Below are 24,091 nucleotides of genomic sequence, written 5' to 3' on the forward strand. Positions count from 1 at the left end.
AAATCCCAACCCTCATTTCTTTGTTATAAAACATGCCTTCCGTTAGTTATTTTAAAATAGTTACATAGAGACAAGCCATCAAACAAGACTGTTTTTGATTACTAAAAGATTCTAACTCATTTAGATTATTCAAGAGTTATCTTGAGCATGCCATTTAAAAGTGCTTGTTTGAATGATTTAATCGTAATCTTATTATGTTTATAAGCATAAACACAAATAACAGAGTATGAAACAACACAAGAAAAATTGTTGGTTTTATTGGTATCCAGTGGTTTTAATACAAGCTAAATACACACACAATTGTTAGATATTCACTTATCCTTCAAAAAAATATGCCAAGATCAACCGTGAATCATTTATAAAAATGTATAAAATATCTTCCTTAATAAACTCTAAGGACTCCATATATAAATGCAAAAATTTGAACTCGTCAATAATCACACCAAATGTTGAGCTACTGACTGAGTAGTAAAAAAAAAACACAACTATGTCTGATTTTAAAATTAAATATCTACAGGTAAAAGCATGCAATTTCCCATGTCTACTATCTTTGTATTCTGCACAGAGTTCCAAGGCAAAGATTGCTTCTGGCTTTATGAATTACCAGGGATGAAGACCTGTGTGGCTGACTTATCACAGGCCTTTTGGTCTTCTTTCCCGGTAGATCTTTAGCTTCTTTGGGAGGAGGCATATGAATTGGTTTCCAGGGAATAGGATTATAAAAGGCTGGTTCTGGATAAGAATTTCCACTGTAAAAACCTGAAATTATTAAAAAATCAAAACAAAACAAGAATGAAACTTGAGATCAAAGAAACTAGTTATTTTTAAATTCATAGAAAAGTGTTAAAATATCAAAAGGGCAAGAATATCATTGATAAACCAATCTGACTCATTTAAAATGAACTCTTGAATACTTTTCAACAAGTAACACTTTCCAAATACAGTAAATATTGCAGTAAAAATTAACACGTAAATGATAATTTTAAGAGTTCAAAGAAATGTTAATGTTAAAAGGCTACATAAAAATTCATATCAAAATTTTACTAAGAATTTAAGTTTAGAACCTTTAAATTGAATAAAATCTTCATTTTCTTAACTAAATCTGGGAAATCACTGACTACATACTAGTTTCCCCTAGTCAGACACTGAAGTTTACAGAAAAAATTTGCATTGTATACGTAGCTAAAGTGAGTCAGATTCTTAAATTACTAGATTACTGTCACTCAAATTACTAAGATTTCATAATACTATTGTAATTTTGATTACTAATTATGGAATGTGTTCCTGGTGGAATGTATACGAAGTGCTTAATGAGTTGTGACATCCACTATCTAATAATTCTGAAGGAGGAACACTTTGTGAATCATATTCAAATACTTCGGTCACTGAAAGCACATAAATTCCTTTAATCCATTATTGTAAAAATGGAACGGGCAAAGAATAGAGACTTAAGAGCATTTGCAGACAAATACAATGCTTATTAGAATAAAACTCTTTAAAAGCAAAATATAAAATAAAATAATCCATTTTTTAGCAATTAACTTCTAATCAATATGTATATTCCCTCCTAAAGTTTTATCTTAACTATCCAATTGTTTGGTTAAAACCACTGTTCATTACATTTTTTTCAAAGGACAAAGAAAAAAAATGGAACAGACCATGCTCAGTAGCTGTAACGGATGACCTTTGTGACATGTAGGAGACCTAAATCCTGACAGCAGGAATGTGTCATTCAGACACTGGCAACCCACTTCGCCTGCATAGATATGTCAACACACACTTCACCAAGATGGTCAAAACAAAGTCTGGAATATGTTCTATTGTGTGAACAAAACAGAATGGGAGTATTTTTAATAATAAATCACTTAAACAAGTGAAGGCAGCTGTCAGCAAGGTATGAGCTTCCAACATGAAGCACAAAGAAAAACATGCACTACCATTTATAATCAGACCAGCCTAAAGGCCAACCGGTTTGGCGTCTGGTTCATGTGTTGCCTACTATTCCACCCCGCAAAAAGAATGTGTCAAAGACACTGGTAGCTCCGCCTCACAGAGGGTTAGAAGGAGAGGAAAAATCACCCCTTAAGTATGTCCTGTTTAAGGCTTTAAAATCCAAAAAATACAAGAAAATATAACTTGTTTCTTAATGTTGGACATCTTACTTTGCAGTTTTGCAACTACTGCCTCTAAAATATATCTGATTTATAGAGAATGACAATAAATTTGTAGTATCTCCACAGGAACATAGTATATTATAATATAATCTTCCAGAAAATAGTGATTTGAAAAGAAAAATTATTTTTACACATTTCTATTTCTGTCAAGAGAAAACACAATGTATTATTTACTTCTGCAAGCCGTATTTATGTAAGCCACATAGCATAAACACCAACCTGTAAGTTTTCCATTGGCATAACCATAGCTCTTCGCAGCTGGACGAGGTTTATTTTTTGCATTTTCCAACCATTCCTTAAACTTTTTTTCTGCTATTTCTTTTTTTTCCTGTAATTCAGCTTGACGTTGTTTTTCTTTTTCCTTAAAATGGCAAGACCAAAGAATCTCCAGGGATATTCTGTAACTAAAAATTCTACTGACTATTCCCGAGCAGCTTCCCACCCCAATGGCTTACTGACGATTAATACAGAATCATATTTCTCTAATTTGAGAGCAAAATTTAACATGATCAGGGATGTGATATGAAGGTAGCTGCCTCTATACAAGACACAAAACCCAAGAAGAAAAGGCATTTTGCTCCTTTAAAATAGTTTAGTAATTTACAATAATGTAATAAAAATACCACCAAAAATAATTAAAAGCATTAACAGTGATAACAAGTTTGACCCTAACTGAAAAAAATATCAACAGGCTTATTAACATTTCTCAACCTAAGAAAACCAAATGCATCATCATTTCTGAAGCTTAAACATAGTAGGGATAACTTCATGTGTTTATTTTATGCTAATACTGTGCCAATTTTCTGATAGAAACTTTTTATACAATATAGTTGGGTACATATGAAACTCCAAAGCTATGTATTCTAACTGGTCACTTTAAATACCTTTTCTTTCTTCTTCTTCTCACATTCTTCAGCATTTTTTTTCTTTAACCACTCTTGATATTTTTCTTTTGCTTTTTCTTGCAAATGTTCTTTCTCCTGTTCCTTTGCTGCCTTTTCCTCCATTTCTTTGTTAATTTTTTGTTCCCTTTCTTTTCTTTTCTTAAATAAAAATAAAGGAATTTTCATTAGAATATCTGTAATTATCCTCATACAAGGAAGGAATGTTATCACAGTAATCTTCTAAACTTCAGTTATTTCTTAAAATAGTAACACAGTAGTTGACACAATGTGGCTTGTGAAAATATATAACAAACCTGCAATTACCTGGTCAACTTCAGTCTATCAACTCAGCTATAAGATTCATATGGCAATATTAAAGATCCTATTTACCAAAGTATACTCAGAGCCTGAGACAGTGCTGAATAAATAGTAGGTGGTCAATAAATACTTGAATAAACTCATGAACAGAAATTACAACCTGTTAGATTGTCCTAAATCTGTTTTTAATGGATGTTTACCCTCTAAAATAGGAGCTACACATGTGCACATTTCTTAGACAGTTTGACAATATAAATACTTGGATAAATCTTCACCATCAGTGTGTTACAGAGGACAAATAAATAACATTTTGACCAATTAAATATTGCAATAAGGGCACATACAGACAAATCTTTGGCTATGTAATTCTTTTAAGTCTTACATAGACCAGAGGTTGGCAAACTATGGCCCATGGGCCAAATATGGTCCAGCTGCCACCTGTCACCAGTATTTTTTAATAAAGTTTTACTGAAACCTGACCAAACCCATTTATTTACATATTTATTGTCTAGGGCTGCTTTTGCACCACAACAGCAAGTTGAATAACTGCAGCGCAGATTGTATGGCCTGCAAAGCCAATAATATTATCTGACCCTTTACAGAAAACACTGACATAGGCTATAACTCAGTGTCGTTTCCTTTCTCGTTCAAAGATAACCTACCAACACAGCTAAATTCTAAACCAATGACATGGCTAGTTCTCTGTAGCAAAGGTTTAGAAAATAATCTACAAGGCATAAAGTGTATGCAACACAAATGCCATGTATATCATACTTCACGGAGCAAAGAAATATGAGCCAAGAAAATAAATTCTTCCCTTGAAAGCACCGTCTAGAATATTTTAACATAAGGAATTCAATTTACACCCAAGTAACAAACAGTTATATACAATATATATTCAGTGCTGCACAGGAAAGGAAGGTCTTAAAAATCAACGCTCAAGTCAAGTCATTCCCCAGGTTGCTATATTTCCTTCTTGTTGGGCAGCCAATAGCTGCCAAAAGGAATCCTTTCTTGCTGAGAACTCAATATCTATCGATTCTTATCCACTTCAAACTGTCAGAAAATCTACAAGTTAAATCGGATGTTGGAGCCTCTCTCGCTAAATCTCTTTCTGACTCATGAGACTTCTCCATGACCTCATTAACAAGGAGTCATCCAGTCCCTACATTGTTTTTCATTACAACAGCTAACATCCAGTACTAACTCTGCCTGTTCTATCTATACATTTCCTATATATTTCATACACAGGTACTATGTCAATTAATTTTTATGACCACAATATGAGGTAGGTACTATTTTTATCTCATCTTACAAATGAGGAAACTAAGGCACAAAGAGGTTAAGTAACTCACCTAAGGTCATGAAGATGGTAAGTGGCAGATTACTACTGAGCACACAGACACTGAATTGAGAGAATGTTAAAAACACTTTTGTGCAAATAATTTCAATTTAAATAAAATGTCAAAACTGCTTAAAATATAACACAGTCCAACACTGATTTAAGAAGATATCAATATCTGAATAACCTTTTACTTGTAAGAACAATTCCAAATTCAAAACTTTCCCACAAAGAAAACTCCAGCCTCCGATAGCTTCGCTGGTGGATTCTACCACACATTTAAGGAGGAAGTAATACCAATTACTACAAAAATTGTTTTAGAAAACAGAAAAAAAGGGAACATATCCAAGCTCATTTTAAGAACTCAGTTTTAGTCAGATATCAAAACCAGACACAGAAATGATAACATCAGAAATAAGGCAAGATAACTACTCTTCAAAAACATGAAATACTTATAGGTACATTTAACAGGAGATGAATAATATCCCATGCACACTGAAAACTAAAAAAATTACTGAAATTAAAGATGACCTAAATAAAAAAAAAAAATTCATGTTCATTGATTTAATGATTGATATTAAGATGGCAATTTTCTCCAAAATGATCTATATATTTAACGCAATCTGAACAGTGTCAGGTACTATTCAAGAAAGCATGACTAGAAAAATTGATAAGATGATTCTAAACTGTACATGGAAAGATGCAGAATAACTAAAATAGAAAAAGAAAAAAAGATGAAGGATTTATATAACCTGATCAGAAGAATGATACATCCAAGAATTATAAAGCTATAGTAACAGGCTAGTGTGGCACTGGCATTGAGTACACATCAGTGGAACAGAAGAGAGGCTGGAAATAAACCCATGTGTGTGCAGTTGATTTCAAACAAGTGTCAAGGTAACTGAATAAGAAAAATATTATCTTTTCAACAAATAGATTGAAACAATTGGATATCCATACGCACACATAAAAAGAACCTTGACCCTTAAGTCTAACCACACATTAAATTAATTAAAAATATATACACAGGTAAAAGCTAAAATTATAAAACTTCTAACAAAAAAGAAAATCATAAAAAAGAATATTTTTACACCCTTGGTAGTTTTTAAATAGGACACAAAACCCACAAACTATAAAAGAAAAAGGTTGAATATGGAACTTGATCAAATTTAGAACTGCTCTTTAAAAATTACCACTAAAATTAATTAAATGGGAGGAAATAATTGCAATACATATATGTGATAGGACTTAAAGGAATATATAAAGAACTCTTAAAACTTATCAATAAAACACACAATCCTTCCACAAAGTGGGCAAATTTTTAAACACAAAACAAGAGATGTAGAAATGGTTTATAATGCTATGGACTGAATTGTGTGACCCCTCACATCCTCCAATTCATATGCTGAAGCCCTAATCCTCAGTGTGACTGTATGTGGAGATAGGACCTTTAAGGAAGTAATTAGTTCATTGAGGTCATAAGGTCATAGGACCGGCGTCCTTGAATGAGGAGGCAGGCATGCCCATGCACAGAGGAAAAGCCACGTGAGGGTGTGGAGAGAGTATGCACATCTGCGGGCCAAGGGGAGAGGCCTCGGAAGAAACCAAAGATTGCTGACACCTTCATTTTGGACTTCCAGCCTTCAAATCTCTAAGGAAATAAATTTCTGTTGTCTATACCCAGCCTGTGGTATTTTGTTATGGCCGCCCTAGTAGATTAACAAGTAAATAGGCTTATAAAAAGATGCTAAGTATCATTAGATCTCAGGGAAATGAAAATTAAATGACAATGACGTACCACTACATACTTACTGAAATGACTTAAAATGAAAAAGATAACAATGTAAAGTTTGGCAAGGATGTGAGCCACATGGAATTTTCATACAATAGTGGTGGGAATGTAAAATGATACAAGTACTTTAAAAAACAGTTTGGCAATTTCTTATAAAGTTAAACACATACTTACCACACAACCCAGCAATTCAGTTCCTAGGCATTTACCCAAGAGAAATGAAAACAAATGTCTACAAAAGGACTTGGACATAAGTTGTCATAGAACTTTATTCATAATACCCCAACGGGAAACAACCCAACTGTATATCAGCAAGTGAATGGATAACGATCTATGGTATTCCACAGAATAGAATACTACTTAGCAATAAAAAAGAATGATCTGAATACATGAAATAGGGAATTTTAAAAACAGAAGAATACATAGTCTAGGATTCTATTTATATAAAATTCTAGAAAAGGCAAATCTAATTTGCAGGGACAGAAAACAGACTAATGGCTTCCTTGGAGCTGGGGGTAGTTGGGGGTGGGGAGCAGGAGTTGACTGTAAAGTGGCACCAGAAAACTTCCTGGCCTGGGTGATGGAAATGTCCTGTGTCTTGACTGTGCTGCTGGTTATACAGGAACATAAGTTTGTCATACGGCCTCAAACTTCAAACAGGTGTATTTTGTTGTATACTAATTATAGCTCAAAGAAGTTGATTTTAAAATATCAGACAGGCTCTCCATAGGATTTAAATTAGAGAAGAGGGAATAAAATGTCTTTAGTTAGCAAAAGGAGAACAGAGCGGGCACTCAGGGAAGTGCTGAGAGAGAGCAGCCAGCCACCCAGGGGCCAGGTTTCCTGGCCTTCCAGCTCTGCACCACAGAGCACACTCATAAATCTCTCCTTCGTAAGGATGCTGCCCTGAGAGAACCTTTGTTTCTGGAAACTAAAGGAAACTAACAAAACAACTGGCTAAGGTTTCTGAATTTCTTCGCTAGTTCCTTCAGTACTACCTGCTACACGGTAAAAGTGTAGAATGATTGAAGGATACACTGATAACGATGTTATTAATCATATGTTTTGTTGACCAAATTAATTTTTTACATTAAAAAAATCAGTTCCATGTTTTGAAAATTAAAAATAATTTTATGTTTAAATAACTTTTGAAAACAATGAAAGTAAAGACCCTCTTACAAAATATATAACACATTACCAAAAAAATCTGAAAAAAAAAAGAATTAGTATGGTAACACAAAAGTAAAAGTACCAGATGAAATAAGCCATTTATTTGAAACAGATTAAACAATTTACAGTCATAGTATAAGAAACTAGCTTTGCTAATGGATACATAAATCCTTTTTGTCTGATTTTTTGATAGAACACAGTGAAATGACTCAGAGAAAATAATGCCACAGATACAGCTGAAATGTGAATGAAGCTGGAGGCAGTGGAGGACCACACACCATGAAATGTAAACAGGAGAAAAAAGCTAGATGCCAGACAGAAAGAGAAGAACCAGGAGAGCAGTCTTTACAAATAGAGGTAAATGTAACTAAGATTGAAATAAGAAATCTGATAGGTTTTAAAGAAAAAAAAAACCTGAGTAATCAATTATTTCTTAACATGAACAAGACTTCTGCAGAATAAGTAAACTTAATTTCTCAGGGGTCATTGTGAACTATTCTCAACCTTGTGGAATCCTGCTTTCAATAATTAGTGATTGATGTCAGGGCATGCCATTTCCCTCCAAAAGAAAAAAATTTTCTCAAGTAATTGGATTAGATCTACTGCACCAATTAAAACAGAAAATATATCATCTCTCAGCTGTATCTTACATTCTTACACAAACAACAACTATGTTTGATTGGCATGGTAAAATGAGCTTAATGGAGTTAGAAGATAAGAGAAGCTTTTAAAGGAGAGAGCATGCTATTATTGTGTACATGTAAAACTATTTTATTTTTCAGTTATAAACTTCAAAAAAGTATCACCTAAAGCTCGGTAATGGTCACAGAGACTTATTTTGATTTTGGCACTGATTCACAGAGAACAATTTATTGTTGTATTATGAAATGATGCCAAATTAATAATATACTTCTGAAGTAAAGAACAAATACATTTATGGTTATAACACACATATGTCTAGCCAATTTCCTTCTTACAATACTTGGAGGAAGAAAGCTATGCCACCTTCAATTTACTAAAATTATTTACTAGTTACTCTTACTAATATCACTGGGCATTAGATATAACAATAGTTAAGAATAAAAACTTAGCCCAGCCAGTGTGGCTCAGTGGACTGAGCACTGCCCCATGGACTAAGAGGTTCCAGATCGATTCTGGGTTAGGGCACATGCCTAGGTTTCAGGCTCCATCCCCAGTGGGGGGCGTACAGGAGGCAGCTGATCAATGTTTCTCACATCAACGTTTTTATTTCTCTCTCCCTTCCTCAGTCTCTAAAAAATCAATAAAAACATATTTTTTAAAAATTGAAAGGAATATCATTCATTCATTCATTTATTCATTCAAACAACAAACGCTTACTATATTATAAAGCTCATATTAGATATTGTAATGAATTAAAAATATAAAAATTAATTCCTATCCTTAAGTATTAAAATTATAAGGAAAGTGAAGATATAAGCACAATACAAAGTAGCAACAAAATATATACATAATACAAGGTAATATATAACAAAGTGATAAATTTGAAGGAGGATTCAGGAAGGAGTGATCAGCAAATGCTTCATGTAAAAGGAAATGCTTTGAGTTGGATAATAAAGGGAAAGATAAGGTGGAGGATATAAGGAGATTTCATCTGACAAAATATATTAAAAAATAAGTGAGTCCGACTGGTGTGGTTGAGCAATGACCCACGCACCAAGAGGCTGCCGGTTTGATTCCCGGTCGGGGCACATGCCCAGGTTGTAGGCCCGATGGGGGGCATGCAGGAGGTGGCCAATTGATGTTCTCTCTCATCGATGTTTCTATCTCTCTCTCCCTCTCACTTCCTCTCTCTAAAATCAATTAAAAAAAATTTTTAATAAATAAGTGAAAACCAAAGAACTTACATGCATATATGAATAAGTAATGGACACAGACAGCAGTGCAGTGAAGGTGGGGGAAGGGTGGGAGTGAAGGAGGATGTCAAGGGGAAAAAAAGGAGGGACATCTGTAGTACTTTCAACGATAAAGATAAATTGAAAAAAATAAGTGAGAAACAGAAGAAAAGCGTTCTTAAAAATTTCTCATGAACACATACCCATAGGGCCTAGACCATATAGTCCAAAGCTCAAAATTTCTTTGAAATCTACTGTGTATCTTCAAACTCATATAAAAATTATGTTCTCCACCATTAAATATCTGTGCTTGCTTTACCATAAAAATAACAATTTTCTGCCCAGCCCGTGTGGCTCAGTGGTTGGGCATTGGCCCATGCACCAAGAGGTTGCCTGCTGGTTTGATTCTCGACTGAGGCACATGCTGGGCTGTGGGCCCGGTCCCCAGTGGGGGGCATTCAGGAGGTGGCCAATCAATGTTTCTGCCTCTCTCTCCCTCTCCCTTCCTCACTCTCTAAAATTCAATAAAGAAAAAAAAAAAGACCAATTTTCCTCTAAAAATTTTCCCGTAAAACTAATATTCCAAAAAGATGGACCATGACTATCCTGGGTATAGTCCCAAAAGAACACCAGTAAGAATCAACAACATAAAATAAAGTAACCACAGGTAGAAGAAGACATGGCACTGAGAGCAGAGAGTAGAAGGTCTTTAACCAGCCAAGCTAGAATTGTTAAAACGTTATTCAGGAGACAGTGAGGAAGCATGAAAAATATTTTTTGAACTGGGAAATGACATTCAACTGTTTCAGCACGATTAGACTGGCAAGAACACAGAAGGTAGATTCATTCATTCAACAAATTATCTTGAGGCATCTATTAAGTATCAGATAGTGATCTAGCTGTAGAGAACCGAACAAAAAAAGCAAAAACCGATGCCCTTATGGAGCTTACATTCCAGTATGAGAAAATAAACAAACAAACAAAAAGAGTTGAAAGACGTAATGATACCAGACAGGAGAGAGCGCAACAGGAGAGTGGTGATTGGAAAGAAAAGGAAGGGATGACTACAAACAAAAGAATTCTGACATGACTAGGTGACCGAGATGACAGCAGTACTAGTAACAGTACAAGAGTATACTCGGTTCTACCAAAGGAAAATGAGTGGGCAGGAACGGGTTTTAGATTTGCAGGCTCAGAGGTGGCAGCCAACCTTACAGTTGGAAATCTGCAACTCCAGGAGATCATGATTACCTGCAGCCAGACAGAAGTAGAAGCCACATGAGGGAAAAGGGAGAGAAGCAGAGAGCAAAGGGCAGAAGGCAGAAACTTTGTAAATGTCCATGAGGGTAGAGAAAAAACAAAATCAGGTCAGAGAAGAATCTAAGAGAAAATGAGAAAAATCTAAGTAACGAGGAGTAACAGATGTCAGTATATATATGTGTGCATATTTTCTCTGTACCTGTTCATTCTTTTTCTGAACCCATTCCTTGTGCTTTTCCTCAGCAATTATCTTTCTTTTTTCACGTTCTTCCATTTCTTTTCTTTTTTCTAGCTGTTGATTTAATTCCTGTGAATTTTATTCAAACAAAAGACAACAATTAATAGAAGTATTCAAATCACAAATGTTTTAAAGGGCTGAGGTTAACCAAATTAAACAAGAACATAGTTTCTTTTATAGAAAATATACCATTAGTGACAATAATTTACTGAAGTAACTAGTCTATGATGAAAAGAAAACATTGGTAAAAAGTATAAGTCATTTTTTAGAAATGCAAATAATTGCTTGGCAGCAAAACACTAGTTTCTTAGACTAAACTTCAGCTAAATTACCCTCATTGAAATCAACTTTCCCACACATAAATTTTGGCATCACTGTACACTCTTGGCAGAAGCTCAAGGGAATTGCAACTTTTTTAACAGTTACAAAAGCTTCTAGATTCTTGAGGAAGATAAAGGATAGGAATTAAATAATCCCTAAATTCAAAATTTTAATTCAGAGTCATACCAAAGTAGAGATGTACAGAAGCCATTCAATTTTCTTTAAGAAAAAAAAAAAAATCCATATTTTTCTTCACTCATTTTATAGCTGCTGGAGTGTAAAACAAAACCACATTCATATCCCATAGGCCTTGCTGTCACTGGAATCTACACGTTTGGGCATTTCCTCAGGAGAAAGAATGTGGAAGGTATGGCCAAATAAAACTACAAGCTCAATGCCACCACTCTGTCACTCATCAGTCAAATTACTGCATTAGCTGAGAATGCTGTTCAAACTAGACTCCTAGGACTCCACTACCATAATTACTAGTTATTTTTCTTCTTTCTCCTTAGATACTAATAATCAGATACTTTTATATATCTTCCATTGGACTTCACTCCTTCCCTCTCCTCCCTTTCCCAAAGACCTACCTAACTGAGCATGGGTGGTAATGGAAAGGATAATTTTTAAACTCTCAGACAGTTTCAGTGTGTTAAGTGAAATGAAGATAAAGCTTGACACCAAGAAAATATCTTTTACACTTTAGAACTACTGATGCACAGGATACTTGTCAACCATGCCCTCTCCTCCTAAAATTCTGCTGCATAGAAAATAACTGCCCTCACTCATTCAGGAAGCCTTCCAACTTGTCAGCATTATACTCACCCCCTGGCACCCAGAGTAAAATAGCGATCTTGGTTTTAAAAACATTCTTCGTTACCTCTGCAGCTGCTATTCCTTGATTATTCACTTAATACTTTTTTTATGGCGTGCCTACTATAAAGATAGCATGAACGAAGACACAGGGATGAAATTCCAGAAGTCTCTGATCTAATCTCCTTTTATATACACAAAAGAATTAAGTGCTACATTGTGAGGTACTATGAAGGGGTGCTGGGTGGTGTGTGGTAACTAGGTGGAAAAGGGTCTTTCGAGATAGGCAGAGTAAATTAAACACTACGAAGCAATAATACATGGCAAAGAGATGATTTAGAAGTCAATAGTAAAGGTTAAAGATGGCATTAAAGCAGCGGTTCTCAACCTGTGGGTCGCAACCCCTTTGGGGGTCGAAAGACCCTTTCACCGGGGTCACCTAAAACCATCGGAAAACACATATTTCCGATGGTCTGAGGAACCGAGACACCGCTCCTCTACCCATCTCCAGGCGGGTCCACCCCCATGCAGATACGCCCACACACAACATGAGGAACTGTATTAAAGGATCAAGGCATTAGGAAGGCTGGGAACCACTGCATTAAAGGGATCAGAACTATTCTGAGAGAGACTAAGAGGCTGCCTGGTATATGAGTTGTAAGGGGAAGAAGGTCTGGACTTGTACCAGGAAACAAAAAGGGGGAATACATGTATGTAGGTATATATGTATATATGTATGTATGTGTGTATGACAGGCTAGATACAGATCTAACAATCTCATATCCAAAATTTCCCTATATAGTCCTCAGTTTTATTTTCAAGAGAAGTAATGATTTAAATATATAACTAAACACATGACTGCCCTGGCCAGTTTGGTTCAGCAGTTAAAGTGTTGGCACATGGACAAATGAGTCGTGGATTTGATTCCGGTCAAGGGCACGTACCTCGGTTGTGGTTCGTCCCGGCCCTGGTCAGGTCATGTGACACAGAGGCAACCAGTCTATGTGGCTCCATCACATCGCTGTTTCTCTCTCTCTCTCTTTCCCTTCCTCCCACTCTATCTGATGATAAATACAAAAATATCCTCGGGTGAGGAATAAAAAAAAATAAAAAGAAAAAGTAAAGACATGATTGATTGTATTTATCCTTTTAAGATTCTTCATATAATCAAACTAAAAAATCAGAAAAAAATCAGACTCTGTATTCCTATTTTATGGCTCACAAATTTTGTTAATGTTGACATAAAAATTAAAGATAAAGGGAGGGTCAAAAGAATGTAGAAAATACTACCACTGACCCGGTGCTCTAATCTCAGGGTATCTGTTCAAGCAATTTGCCAACCCAGAATATACATCACAATCGGGGACATCAGCCTCCCTTCCACGGCTGGCCCTCTCAGCATTTCCCCCCCTGGATGCCTCCATCTGTCCACCATCAAGGCGGCCTCTTCCGGACACAGCTGGAGCCTTGTCTCCCAAGGCCCCTGTGTCGTCTTCTGGTACACCACTGAATTTCAACAGGATTAGAGCTATTTTCCCACACAGTAAACACTTGATTATAGAAAACCAAAATCCAGAGAGGATCTTAACCAGCATTTTTATTTCAATAGCTTTTGTCAACTTCAAAGAACGGTGTTTGCCACTGAAGGTAACAATCACAAAAACTGACAGTTTTGAGTTTCACCAACTCTCTATCCAGCCCTATTCCTTCATTAAGGGCTGATGAATGAAATGGCCAAAGGGAAGATGGTGGGGGGGAAAGCATTTGGACTATTCACAAACTAGATAATTTCTATAATTTAGAACAGACTGTACCAAAATGTTAAGCAAATGTTAAAAATTAGAATTAACAAAGGCCATAGAAAATTCAGGGTAGTCTGTTAAATTTTTTAAATAATAAAAATTTAAATGAAATTTATATGCCCTACACAACCAGTGTTAGTTTTTCATAATACTAATATTCAACATTTATCATATTTATCTTAACACAGTTAAAATTTTTTAAAACTCTGTAAGTGGGTAATTTTGATGGGTTAAAATAATTTCCTAACTCAATCTTACACAGATGTCTGAAACAAATCTAAATGTCTGTTGCTGAAATCAAATTTATGAGAATGAATGATCTTTTTAATAACCAAGTATACTTTAAATTTTCTTTTAAGTTTTTAAGAAAGAAAATAAGAAAGCCAGTGTAAGTTCAAAATTAAATTCTAAGTCAGAGTTATTTCTCTCTAAAATACATCTTGATATTGTGGAAAAGACACTTATTAAATTGGAAGTCAAAAAACTAGGATCCACTCCCAGCTTAGCCACTAACCGAAAACCTTGGCAGAGTTACTTTCTGGCCCTCGTGTTTAATAGGGATCTGCAATGAACTGTTCCTTATGGTTAAAATTCTGTACTTTTAATGATATGATTTATAAACAAATTAGGGAACACAATAAATAAAGACAAAAAATAAAGAAATCATAACTTATAAAACAAAGAGAAAGGCATGAAAGAATGTGAATACCACAATAGCTCAAAAGAAGCTTATAAGAAAGTGAAGAGTTGGCCTATAAGTTGATATCACTGGCATGACTGATACAATAAGATTCATGCTAAAATATTTAATTGCTTCAGAGTTAAGTAATGATGCAGAAATTATGATGTAAGAAATGTCACACTACTAAATACATGAAAAGATTTTAATATTTAACCAATTATACCCTGCTACATGCTTAATCACTGTGGTAGGGATTTGATTTTATTTTCTGGGGAGAGTGTGAAGGCAGTTTCCCAAAACCACAAAGTGTGCAGTCGAGTTTGGGGAAAATGCAGGGGTCAGCACATCCGGAGTGCAATGGAGAAGCCTTCTCCTGGGAAAAACACCTTTGTGATCATGGTATCTCCCCTGCCAGGTAAGTATGTGTGGTAGGGATTTTTATATTTATTACTTTACTCTGCTCTCAAAATAAACCTTTATAAGTCTACTATCTCCTTTAACACAAAATAACAACTTTTACTGAGTGTTTCCTATATAATAGGCCATTTCCTGGTGTTCACTTAGTCCTCATAGCACAGTGAAGTTAATACTGTTTCCCCCTTTCACTGGTAAAGAAACTGACATGGAAAGAGGTTAAGGATTTGCCCAAGGTCCAAGTTTTTAATGCAAGTACAGCTCAAAAATTTACACTTTTAACCATTCTACTATTGCCTCTCTAATATTTGGTTAACAGATGAAGAGACTGAGGCTCAGAGAAGTCAAGTAATTTTCTCAAGGCCACAGTTAGAATGGCAAGGCTAAAATTCCATGTGACTCCAAAGCCCAGGCTCCCTTATGAATTCAATCTCTTTTACTGTATGCTGACTCTAAAAATGACCTGAAGTGGCCCTCCTCTTCTTCATGTCACAAGTGACTTCTAATGAAACTAGAGATAAAGTTAAATACCATAAACTGAGCTCCACTTTACCAATGACCCACTAGATCAGTGTTTTCCAAACTGTGACTCTAAAGAAACCAGTTTACTGTAATGGGTTATGACCAGTCTTTAAAACAAACCAAAAAAAGGCCCTGGCCAGTGGGCTCAGTTGGTTGGGCATCGTCCTGTGCACTGAGAGGTTGCGGGTTTGATTCCCAGTCAGGGCATATGCCGGTTTATGGGCTTGATCCCTGGTTGGGGTGCATGTGAGAGGCAACTGATCAATGTTTCTCTCCCTCCCTCTCCCTTCCTCTCTCTCTAAAAATAAAGCTAAAAAATCTTAAAAGAAATATAATAGACTACCAGATTTTGAAAAAAATTAAGATTTTAGCCCTGGCCGGTGTGGCTCAGCGGTTAGAGCATTGGCCTGCGGTCCAGAGAGACCCGGGTTTGGTTCCCGCTAAGGGCGTGTACCTGGGTTGCAGTTTGTCCCCGGCCCTCTTTGGTCATGCGGGTCGCAGCCACTCGATGTGTCTCTTTCACATCGATGTTTCTCTCTCTCTTCCTCCCACTCCCTCCTACTCTATCTGAATAAAAAATGGAAAAATGTCCTTGGGTGAGGATAAAAAAAAAAATTAAGATTTTATTTCAAATACATGTGTGTGTGTGTGTGTGTGTGTGTGTGTATGACATGAAACAAATTAAATTTCTCACCATTAACAAATTTTTAGAAAGCTACTGAACTAAGTAATGGAGGGTCTGGGTCTGAATAATACAAACTAATTCTGAAAAGAAGTGAAAAAGCTTTAGTGAAGCTGTGAATAGCAGAGAAATCAATAACAATAAAACACCACCAGCCATCTTTATACTTTGTCTCATTTAATCCTCACAAAACCCCTGCAACACGTATATTATTTTATCCTTATTGTATTGAAAATTGAATGAAGCATAGTTTAAATAAGCCTGCCTTACATCAAATCATAGGGCCTTTCTTAGACTCTGTGCCCTTCTAAGAAGAAACACTTTTCCAGGAATAAATCTGTACTTTAGACTACAAAGTGTCATGCAGTAGGAAAATAGCAGAAGGTATGGTTTCTACAATCACTTAAATTGTGCCAAGCCTCTGAATAGGGGACTGACTACCTGATCAGTGACCCATCACAGAAATAACAACTAATTTAAAGGCTGATACAAAAAATTTATTCCAAAGAAGATCATGGAGGGCAAAGTTTTAGTTTCAAGAATTGTTATGACAATATGATTATTAATAAACTTAAATATTCAAACAATAGTGAACCCATTAATTATATCCTAATATATATTTAATACATTTTAAATACATTTTAATAATCTTAGCCAGCCATTTAAAAATGATATTGTAAAAATATCTAAAGATATAGAAATATATTAATAAAGGTAACCAGTAGAAAAAAGCAGGTTACAAGAGTTTGCTCTTATTTCATTAAAAACGAGAAGTATCCCTCACCCCTCAAACCTACTTGTGTTCTGTGTTTGGAAAGGGAGAATTCAGATAATGAGTCTAGATAAGGGGGATGCCAAAGTATCCAAGCCCTGTGCCTGCTAGGTTCTAAGGAGGAAACAGTAAGGGTTCAAATGAGGGATTCGTGAAAATGTACCTCAAACTATAATCTGAGGTTGGAGAGTGAGAGTTCAGAAAGGAAATCACAAACTCAGAGATATCCACAAGCAAGGCAGGGAAGCACAGAGAAACTGAAAAACCCCCAAAGCCCAGCGGATTCCAGTCTGCCAGCACAACCTCCTTCTAGGGAACATGCTCTGAGTACCATGTGGGTAGATTCCTATCTGTATTTCAATTTTTGTTTCTCTCCTTTCTTAAACATTTTACCAAGTATATAACAGTTGAATTTGCTTTAGTTAAATGTAGATATTGTGGAAGGAGGGGGTCAATGAGGGAAAAAAGGAGGGAGGACATCTTTTAATACTTTCAACAATAAAGAAACTTTTTTTTTTAAAATGTACATATGGTGAAGCTCTATTGTAAGTGTCTGTATATATACACTGGAACATATGTTTGTTTTTTTAAAATTTATATGGAACAAAATCTGGAAGGCTATACACCTTAATAATAATGGTGGTTATCTTCAGATAGTGAGATTAGGGGAGATTTTAATTTTTTAAATTATGCTTAGCTGTATTTTCCAAATGTTCTTATTATGACCATGTACTATTTCTACAATACGAGTTAATGCAGAAACTTTGTTTTGAGGGATAATATTAACATTTTAATTGCGACGGCAGCTAAACTTTTTGAGCTCATGGATTAAATAAAGAGAGTACTGTCTAGTTTTACCTCCAGAGCTTTCTGTTGCAGACGGTCACGTTCTTCTTTTTCTTTGCCAACAAACCACACTTCCCATGGTGTCAGGCTGCTCTCTGGTAAGCGCACCTGTTTCTGTTCTTCTTGGTTATCTTTGGATTCAACCACACTACTGCAAAAGAGAGGACACTATAGCACTTGTTCTCTTTGGCTTAACAGTCAAAATTACTTAGTTGTACAGTAAAAGCAGAATATAATAATGTATTTACAACGCTATGAATTTTTTACAATACGCATTTGAAAAATCACAAAAAGGAATTCCAATATTTGAATTAGTTCACCCCTCAAACTGCCTTTGAATGCCTTCATCTTCTAAAATCAGGTTATTTTAAAAACCTGTTGGGGTAACACACCCAGTCCATCTGCCTCAATGACAACAATATCTTATTCCTAAAAATCTTACATCTGGACAACTAATTACAACACATGATCCTAATCAGATCCTAGAGTGGACTTTTCCCTTCTCCTCCTTCAAATAGTTAAGAAAAGAATATGTATATATTCAGAATACATATATATAAAGTAAATGTGTTAACAATTAGGGATTATGGGTAAAGGGTGAATAGAAATTCTTTAAATGCTCAATTTTTCTCTAAGTTTAAACTTCTTTTTGAAATAAAAAGTTACATGCAAGTATATGGTCACTGTATTCTTTAACATATTGGCTGACTCCCTTTTGCCGTTCTCAGACAGGGTGTGTATGACTCTCCACAGTTTGGTTACCTCCTACCATGTTCACCACCGCCACCATGTATCTCTCTCAGTCTGTCTTTTCTGGGTATAGGTAAAGAGAAGAGGGGAGGAGAAATACTCTAAGTACACAAGTAAAAAAAGAACACAGAGGTATGGCCAAATACACAAGCTTCTTAAAATAGGAAAAGCTGATCAGCACTCACAGAAAGAAAGGTTGTTCGGAACCCAGCAGCACTAGGTACCATATAGACTCAGCTCCTCTTCATTCCTACTTCAGGCAACCAATTGCCTAACCCAGTGCAGTGCACAACTCTTTCTACTTCCTAACTTTAGCTTACTTGTTTTGTTCTGCTGCTATTTCTCAATTCATCCATGGCCTGGTGGAATTTTTATCCTAGAGGGAAAGAGATACTAGATGTGTTGTTTATCTCTTATATATCTCTTTCCTTCTCTGTCCTGCAGAATGACCTCATTTGTTCCCATAGTTTCAACTATTGCTACGTGCAGAACAGTCATTCCAGACCAGATCTTTCTGCTAAGCTCCAGGCCTTTATTATAGACAGCTCCACTTAAATATCAAACTCAATCAGTCAAAAACAAGTCTAATCATCTTCCACCATGTACCCATGACCCTCCCTCCACAAAGAAAGAGTTTAATATGGAACTGTATAATCCTACCTCAGTGAAGGGTACAATCACCTACTTAGGTAGCTAAGCCAGCAATGCAGATCTTCAACTCCTCTTGCTCCCTTTTCTACCTCTAATCCCCCCTATCTCCCACTCATAAAATCACTAGCCATGTCTATTCCACTTCTTTCAGTGTTCTCAAGCCATTCTCCTCTCCTCCAACCCTACAACCACTGTCTGGACATAACTGGCCTTTCTCTCTCCATTTCAGATCATTCTCCACCCTGCTGCCAGATTCATCCTCCAAACGCATCCTTCTACCATGTCACTCCCCATCTCTAGTTCATCAGTGGCTCCTCTGCCCACAAGACAAAAGCCAAACTCCTGATGCTCATGAATTGGCTCCAATCTGCCAGCCTCTCCTTTCACCAATGGCTGACCCAGACTCTACATTTCAGTCTTGTTTTAACTTAGGCAGACAGATGAGTGTGCCATGCCCGTGTTCTGCAGCTTTGCCTAAAACTCTGAAATTCCTTTCCTCCACCTCCACACATGATCAAAGTAAGGGCTTAGATATGGGAGTAAAACATCTGGGGTGAATCTCTACCTGTTTCTTCCTAGTGTAATTTTTTAACCTCTTTAAGCCTCCATTTCTCATCTGTAAAATGGAGATAACAGTAGTGGCTACCTCTATTACTACTGGATGAGACAGTCCATGCTAAGGCACTGAGTAGAGTTCCGAGCATGCAGTAAACATCTGGTACATGTCATTTAGAAGGAGGAGAAGGAGTATGGATAATTCCTACTCTCCCTTCAAGATTCAACTCAGGTATTATCTTTATTGCCTCACATTGAAACTCTGCAAAAAATCTGGACTAAACACATTGGGCCTTCCGTCACTTGTCCATCTCTGCCATAGGCCATGAATTCCTAACATGTCTTAACTCATTCTTTATTTCAAGAGTCTACCTTAGAGCCTAGAATACAGTAGGCTTCTCAGAAATGTTTGTTGAGAGAAGACATTAGTGAGATCAGTGGTTTTTAGAAAATGACACTTTATTAAATTTCTTGCCTTAACATTGGTAACAAATGTGTTCAAAATGTGTGGCATATATACTATAGCTCTACCCATAAACAAGAGAAGCCTAATAAGCAGCTGTTTATGACCAAAACATTTACTGCCCCGGCTGGTTTGGCTAAGCAGTTAGAGCATTGGCCTTCGGACCAAATTCCCGGTCACGGGCATGTACCTGGGTTGCAGGCTCAATCCCTGACCCATGGGGTCGTGCAGGAGGCAATTGATAGATGTATCTCCCTCCCTCCCTTCCACTCCATCTAAAAAACAATGGAAAAAATATCCTCAGGTGAGGATTAACAACAACAACAACAACAAAAAACACCATGTATTAAGACGGGTTTTTTAACGGATACAGTGATGTAAAAACCAGGATAAAGCTCAATAAACAGCAGGCCCAGAGCACATTATAAAAGACTCCAGGAAAATACTCTCATTATCTTATCTGAAGTCAACTGTGAGCTTCACCTCAGTCTACTGGAAAGTCAATGTATCCTCTAAGCATGACCCTATTTACACCTAACATACCTTGAGTTCATACCCATCATGTGCAGCTGATGCCGGAGTTCAGCTCAAAAGAGCCTTACCCTGTAAGTTTTGCCAGTCAGATCACCGTGGCAGGTGAAGGATGGAAAAAGACATATGTCCCAGGTAGCTCTCCATTTAATTCCTGGTCCACAGAGAAGATGCTCATTACCCAGAACAATGGCTGGACTACAACTCAGACTGCCTGCTCTCCTCATCCTATCACCTCTAAGCTGTCCAAGGTACCAACTTAAGTTAGAAGTAGGGAGAAGAAATGGAGAAATCTTTTCAATACATCTTTCCTGAAAAAAAGTACTAGATTGTCTGGAGCATTTGAAAACAATCACTACACCTATCTGATCTCTAGGAAGTGGCAAATAACCATTCAGTAAGCACCCATTTATTGAGCACCAAATAATCACATGTGCCACACACAAGACCTCACAAATCCTGCATTCTTTCCAGACCACACCCTGCTTATTCCTTGGAATCATAAAGAATGAACTATGATAAGGAAGGCAGCCTTAGTCCTAGGATGCCACTAGTACATTCAGGCTTTGGCTAAGGGGAGACATACATCTGTCCAGCTCCTCTGGTAAGCTCCACCTGGTCAGGGCCTGGGTTTTAGGAAGCTAATAAAGGTCTCAGTAGCTGAGCTATGGTTTTGATGGCCAGTATGCCTTAGGCTGCTAACCTGTGTCTACATTATCTTGTTGATTAGGCTCGGAAAGTATTTTCCAAAGCCTTAAAATTTACTTTAAAAGTCTTTGGAGCCAACTCAGGCCAGAAGAATCCCTATAAAGGCCCGCATGGAGATGGACTCCTGAAAGTCTAATTCTACCATCAGTTCTACTATCAGGCTGATCAAAGGCCTGTTTCTTGTTGCTATACCAGTCTGGACAAGTGGCTTAATGGTTACTCTCACTGAGCTCCATTCCCCCTAATGTACTTACTTTTAATTCTCAATTCTTGAGTCTCACTTTTGTAACTGTGTATGAGTCAGTTCTTACAGTTCCATATTCCATTCCCTCACTCTGGTTATGAATACTTTATATAAAGGGGACTATCTTGTTGCTTACACATAAAGCATGGGTCCTCTGGTCTGTAGTTCTTAGATCCCTCTACTGTCTTACACAGACAGACAATCAGAAACTTGTAAATGTTTTCTGAAGATGACATAATGAGCCTATCTCAGAATGAACCTGCATTACTATGCCTGGCTCAGAAAAACATATTCCTGTGGGGATAGGACCTTTGCTCCTATTTCTATATATCCAGTAATAGGCATCTAGTATAGGGAAGGGAGAGCGTGATTGGTATTGCTTGGTACTGGGCCCAGTTCTAATAACTAGGTGTATGCCTTTGAATCAGACTTTTTATTTGTATTCTGAGCCAGTTTTATTACCTGTAAAATGAGTGATTTGATCTAGGTTTTAATTCCATGACAGTAGAGGCCATGTTTATCTTGTTTATAGTCCCCAGTACATAGACTGGTATGTGACACAAACTAAACATTTGTTGAAAGAGTATCTATTGAAATAAACACATTATGATGGTTTTAATATCTTTGGTTCTGACATTCTTGAATTCAATGACTTCCATTCCACTGTTTAAATGCTCAGACGACACCCACCCTTGTCTCTGGATGACAGGTTGACATTGTTAACCTCTCTGCTTCATCTCCTTATTTGTGACATAAAAAGTATACTGCTTATTACAATCTACTTCACTGGCAATCAGAACTTTCTCAAATTTACAGGTGTTACTGAGGTGCAGTAGACCACGGTTTGGTGTTAAGGGTCTGGGACAAGAGTTCCAGTGCCCACAAGAAGACTGGGTGGTCCTCCAACTCCTGAAATGGTAGCAAAACTGTGTGTGTTGGAGACTATGTACGTTTTTCTAGGGAGTAAGGCTGTAGCAGTCATATTCTCAGTTTGAAAAGAGATTAAGAATCACAGAAAACGTAAGGTCATTTATAAGAATTGGCCCAGGACTCCGTGTGCAAAATCAGCACCACCTCGGGAAGCGAGGCGCCGACGGGGCGTCTGGTGGCAGGGGAGGTGCACAGAGGGGCTCAGGCGCTGCGCGGCTGCACGGGCCCCGCGGCCTCGGGATTACCTGTCGCACCCCCGCAACTCCACTCCTCCCAGGCTCGCCCCCTTGGCCTCTGAGTTGTGGGCATCTTCGTCCACTTCTTCATCCTCCCCATCACCATCGTCGTCGTCAAACGGGAAGCTCTGGTGGCGGAGGGGAGACAGCAGAGACGTGGTGGAATTGCTGCAGCTCGGCGGCGGAGATGGCGAGCACGCCGCCGCCGCCCCCAGCCCCTGCCCTCGGGCGTCCGCCATGAGGGCGGAGGAGGAGCCAGAGGGCGGCCGAGACCTGGCCCCGCTGTCCGCCAGGAGCCGGGAGTCGAAAGGGGGCCACGCAGCGCCCCACCGCCCCACTGCCCACATCGGGCCCGCCAAGTTCAAACCGGCGGAGCGGCGGCGGGGACGTGCGCTCCCAGCAGGCCGCGCGCGCGCCGAGCCTGGCCAATCCGGGCGGGAACGGACCTCGCGTTGCCGTGGCGACGCGTGGACTCGGCGCGGCTTTGTCCGGGCCGGCGGAGCGTGGCTTCCTCCGCCCGGGCCCTTCCTCCCCCGGCCGCAGGCCAGGTTCACCCGGCTTCTGCTCGCCGGCCGGGTCCCGCTCCCCGTGGACAGCTTGGAGGGCCTGCCCCTTGTTTGCTATGGTGCTGCAGTTCACTTTTTATATGAAATATGCTGTCACTAAATAAAGGCAGATACTTTTAAAGGGAAAGAGGCAAAAGTCAAAACTACGCCCATGTCACTCCAAGGTCAGGGTTGTAAGCATTAGTCGCGATTTCTTTCGATACGCGGCCACATTTTATGAGGGGAGGGGGCGAACTTCATCCAAGTGTGCAAGTGTGTTCAAGAATACACTTTTAGGATAAGATTTCACTTTTTAGTTAGCATCTCCTTTGGCTGTCTATGCATGTGAATTTGAGGCCTCTTTGAACCTCTGGTGTGCTAGGATCTGTGCTAGGCTCTGGGTATATGGATGAGTAAGATTAAAACCCTGCACTTACAAGTTCCTCCTTCTCCTGTGAAAAATCATGCCATTAAAATATTCTGTGGTATGCATTTTATGAGGAAAGAACGAATGTAGGCCCTGAGGACCACTCTCTTAGGGACTGGGGATGGGGATGGCAGCAGCAAGGGAG

The 24,091-nt window shown here is 37.8% G+C and overlaps 1 protein-coding gene and 1 pseudogene across 1 annotated transcript; both read right to left on the minus strand.

The window, feature by feature from the left end:
* Positions 1–236: 236 nt before the first annotated feature.
* On the minus strand, positions 237–23,321 carry CCDC34 (coiled-coil domain containing 34). The gene is made up of 6 exons (XM_036259387.1): positions 22,984–23,321; positions 17,919–18,054; positions 11,014–11,121; positions 3,059–3,217; positions 2,394–2,535; positions 237–759 (listed from the first exon to the last, which is right to left on the minus strand). Exons 1-6 carry the CDS (start codon positions 23,319–23,321, stop codon positions 545–547), a joined length of 1,098 nt encoding a protein of 365 aa, XP_036115280.1. The 3' UTR covers positions 237–544.
* On the minus strand, positions 14,939–15,093 carry LOC118629184 (annotated as a pseudogene).
* Positions 23,322–24,091: the final 770 nt, after the last annotated feature.

The sequence above is a fragment of the Molossus molossus genome, unplaced genomic scaffold, assembly GCF_014108415.1.
Source record: "Molossus molossus isolate mMolMol1 unplaced genomic scaffold, mMolMol1.p scaffold_m16_p_13, whole genome shotgun sequence".
Classification (NCBI taxonomy): domain Eukaryota; kingdom Metazoa; phylum Chordata; class Mammalia; order Chiroptera; family Molossidae; genus Molossus; species Molossus molossus.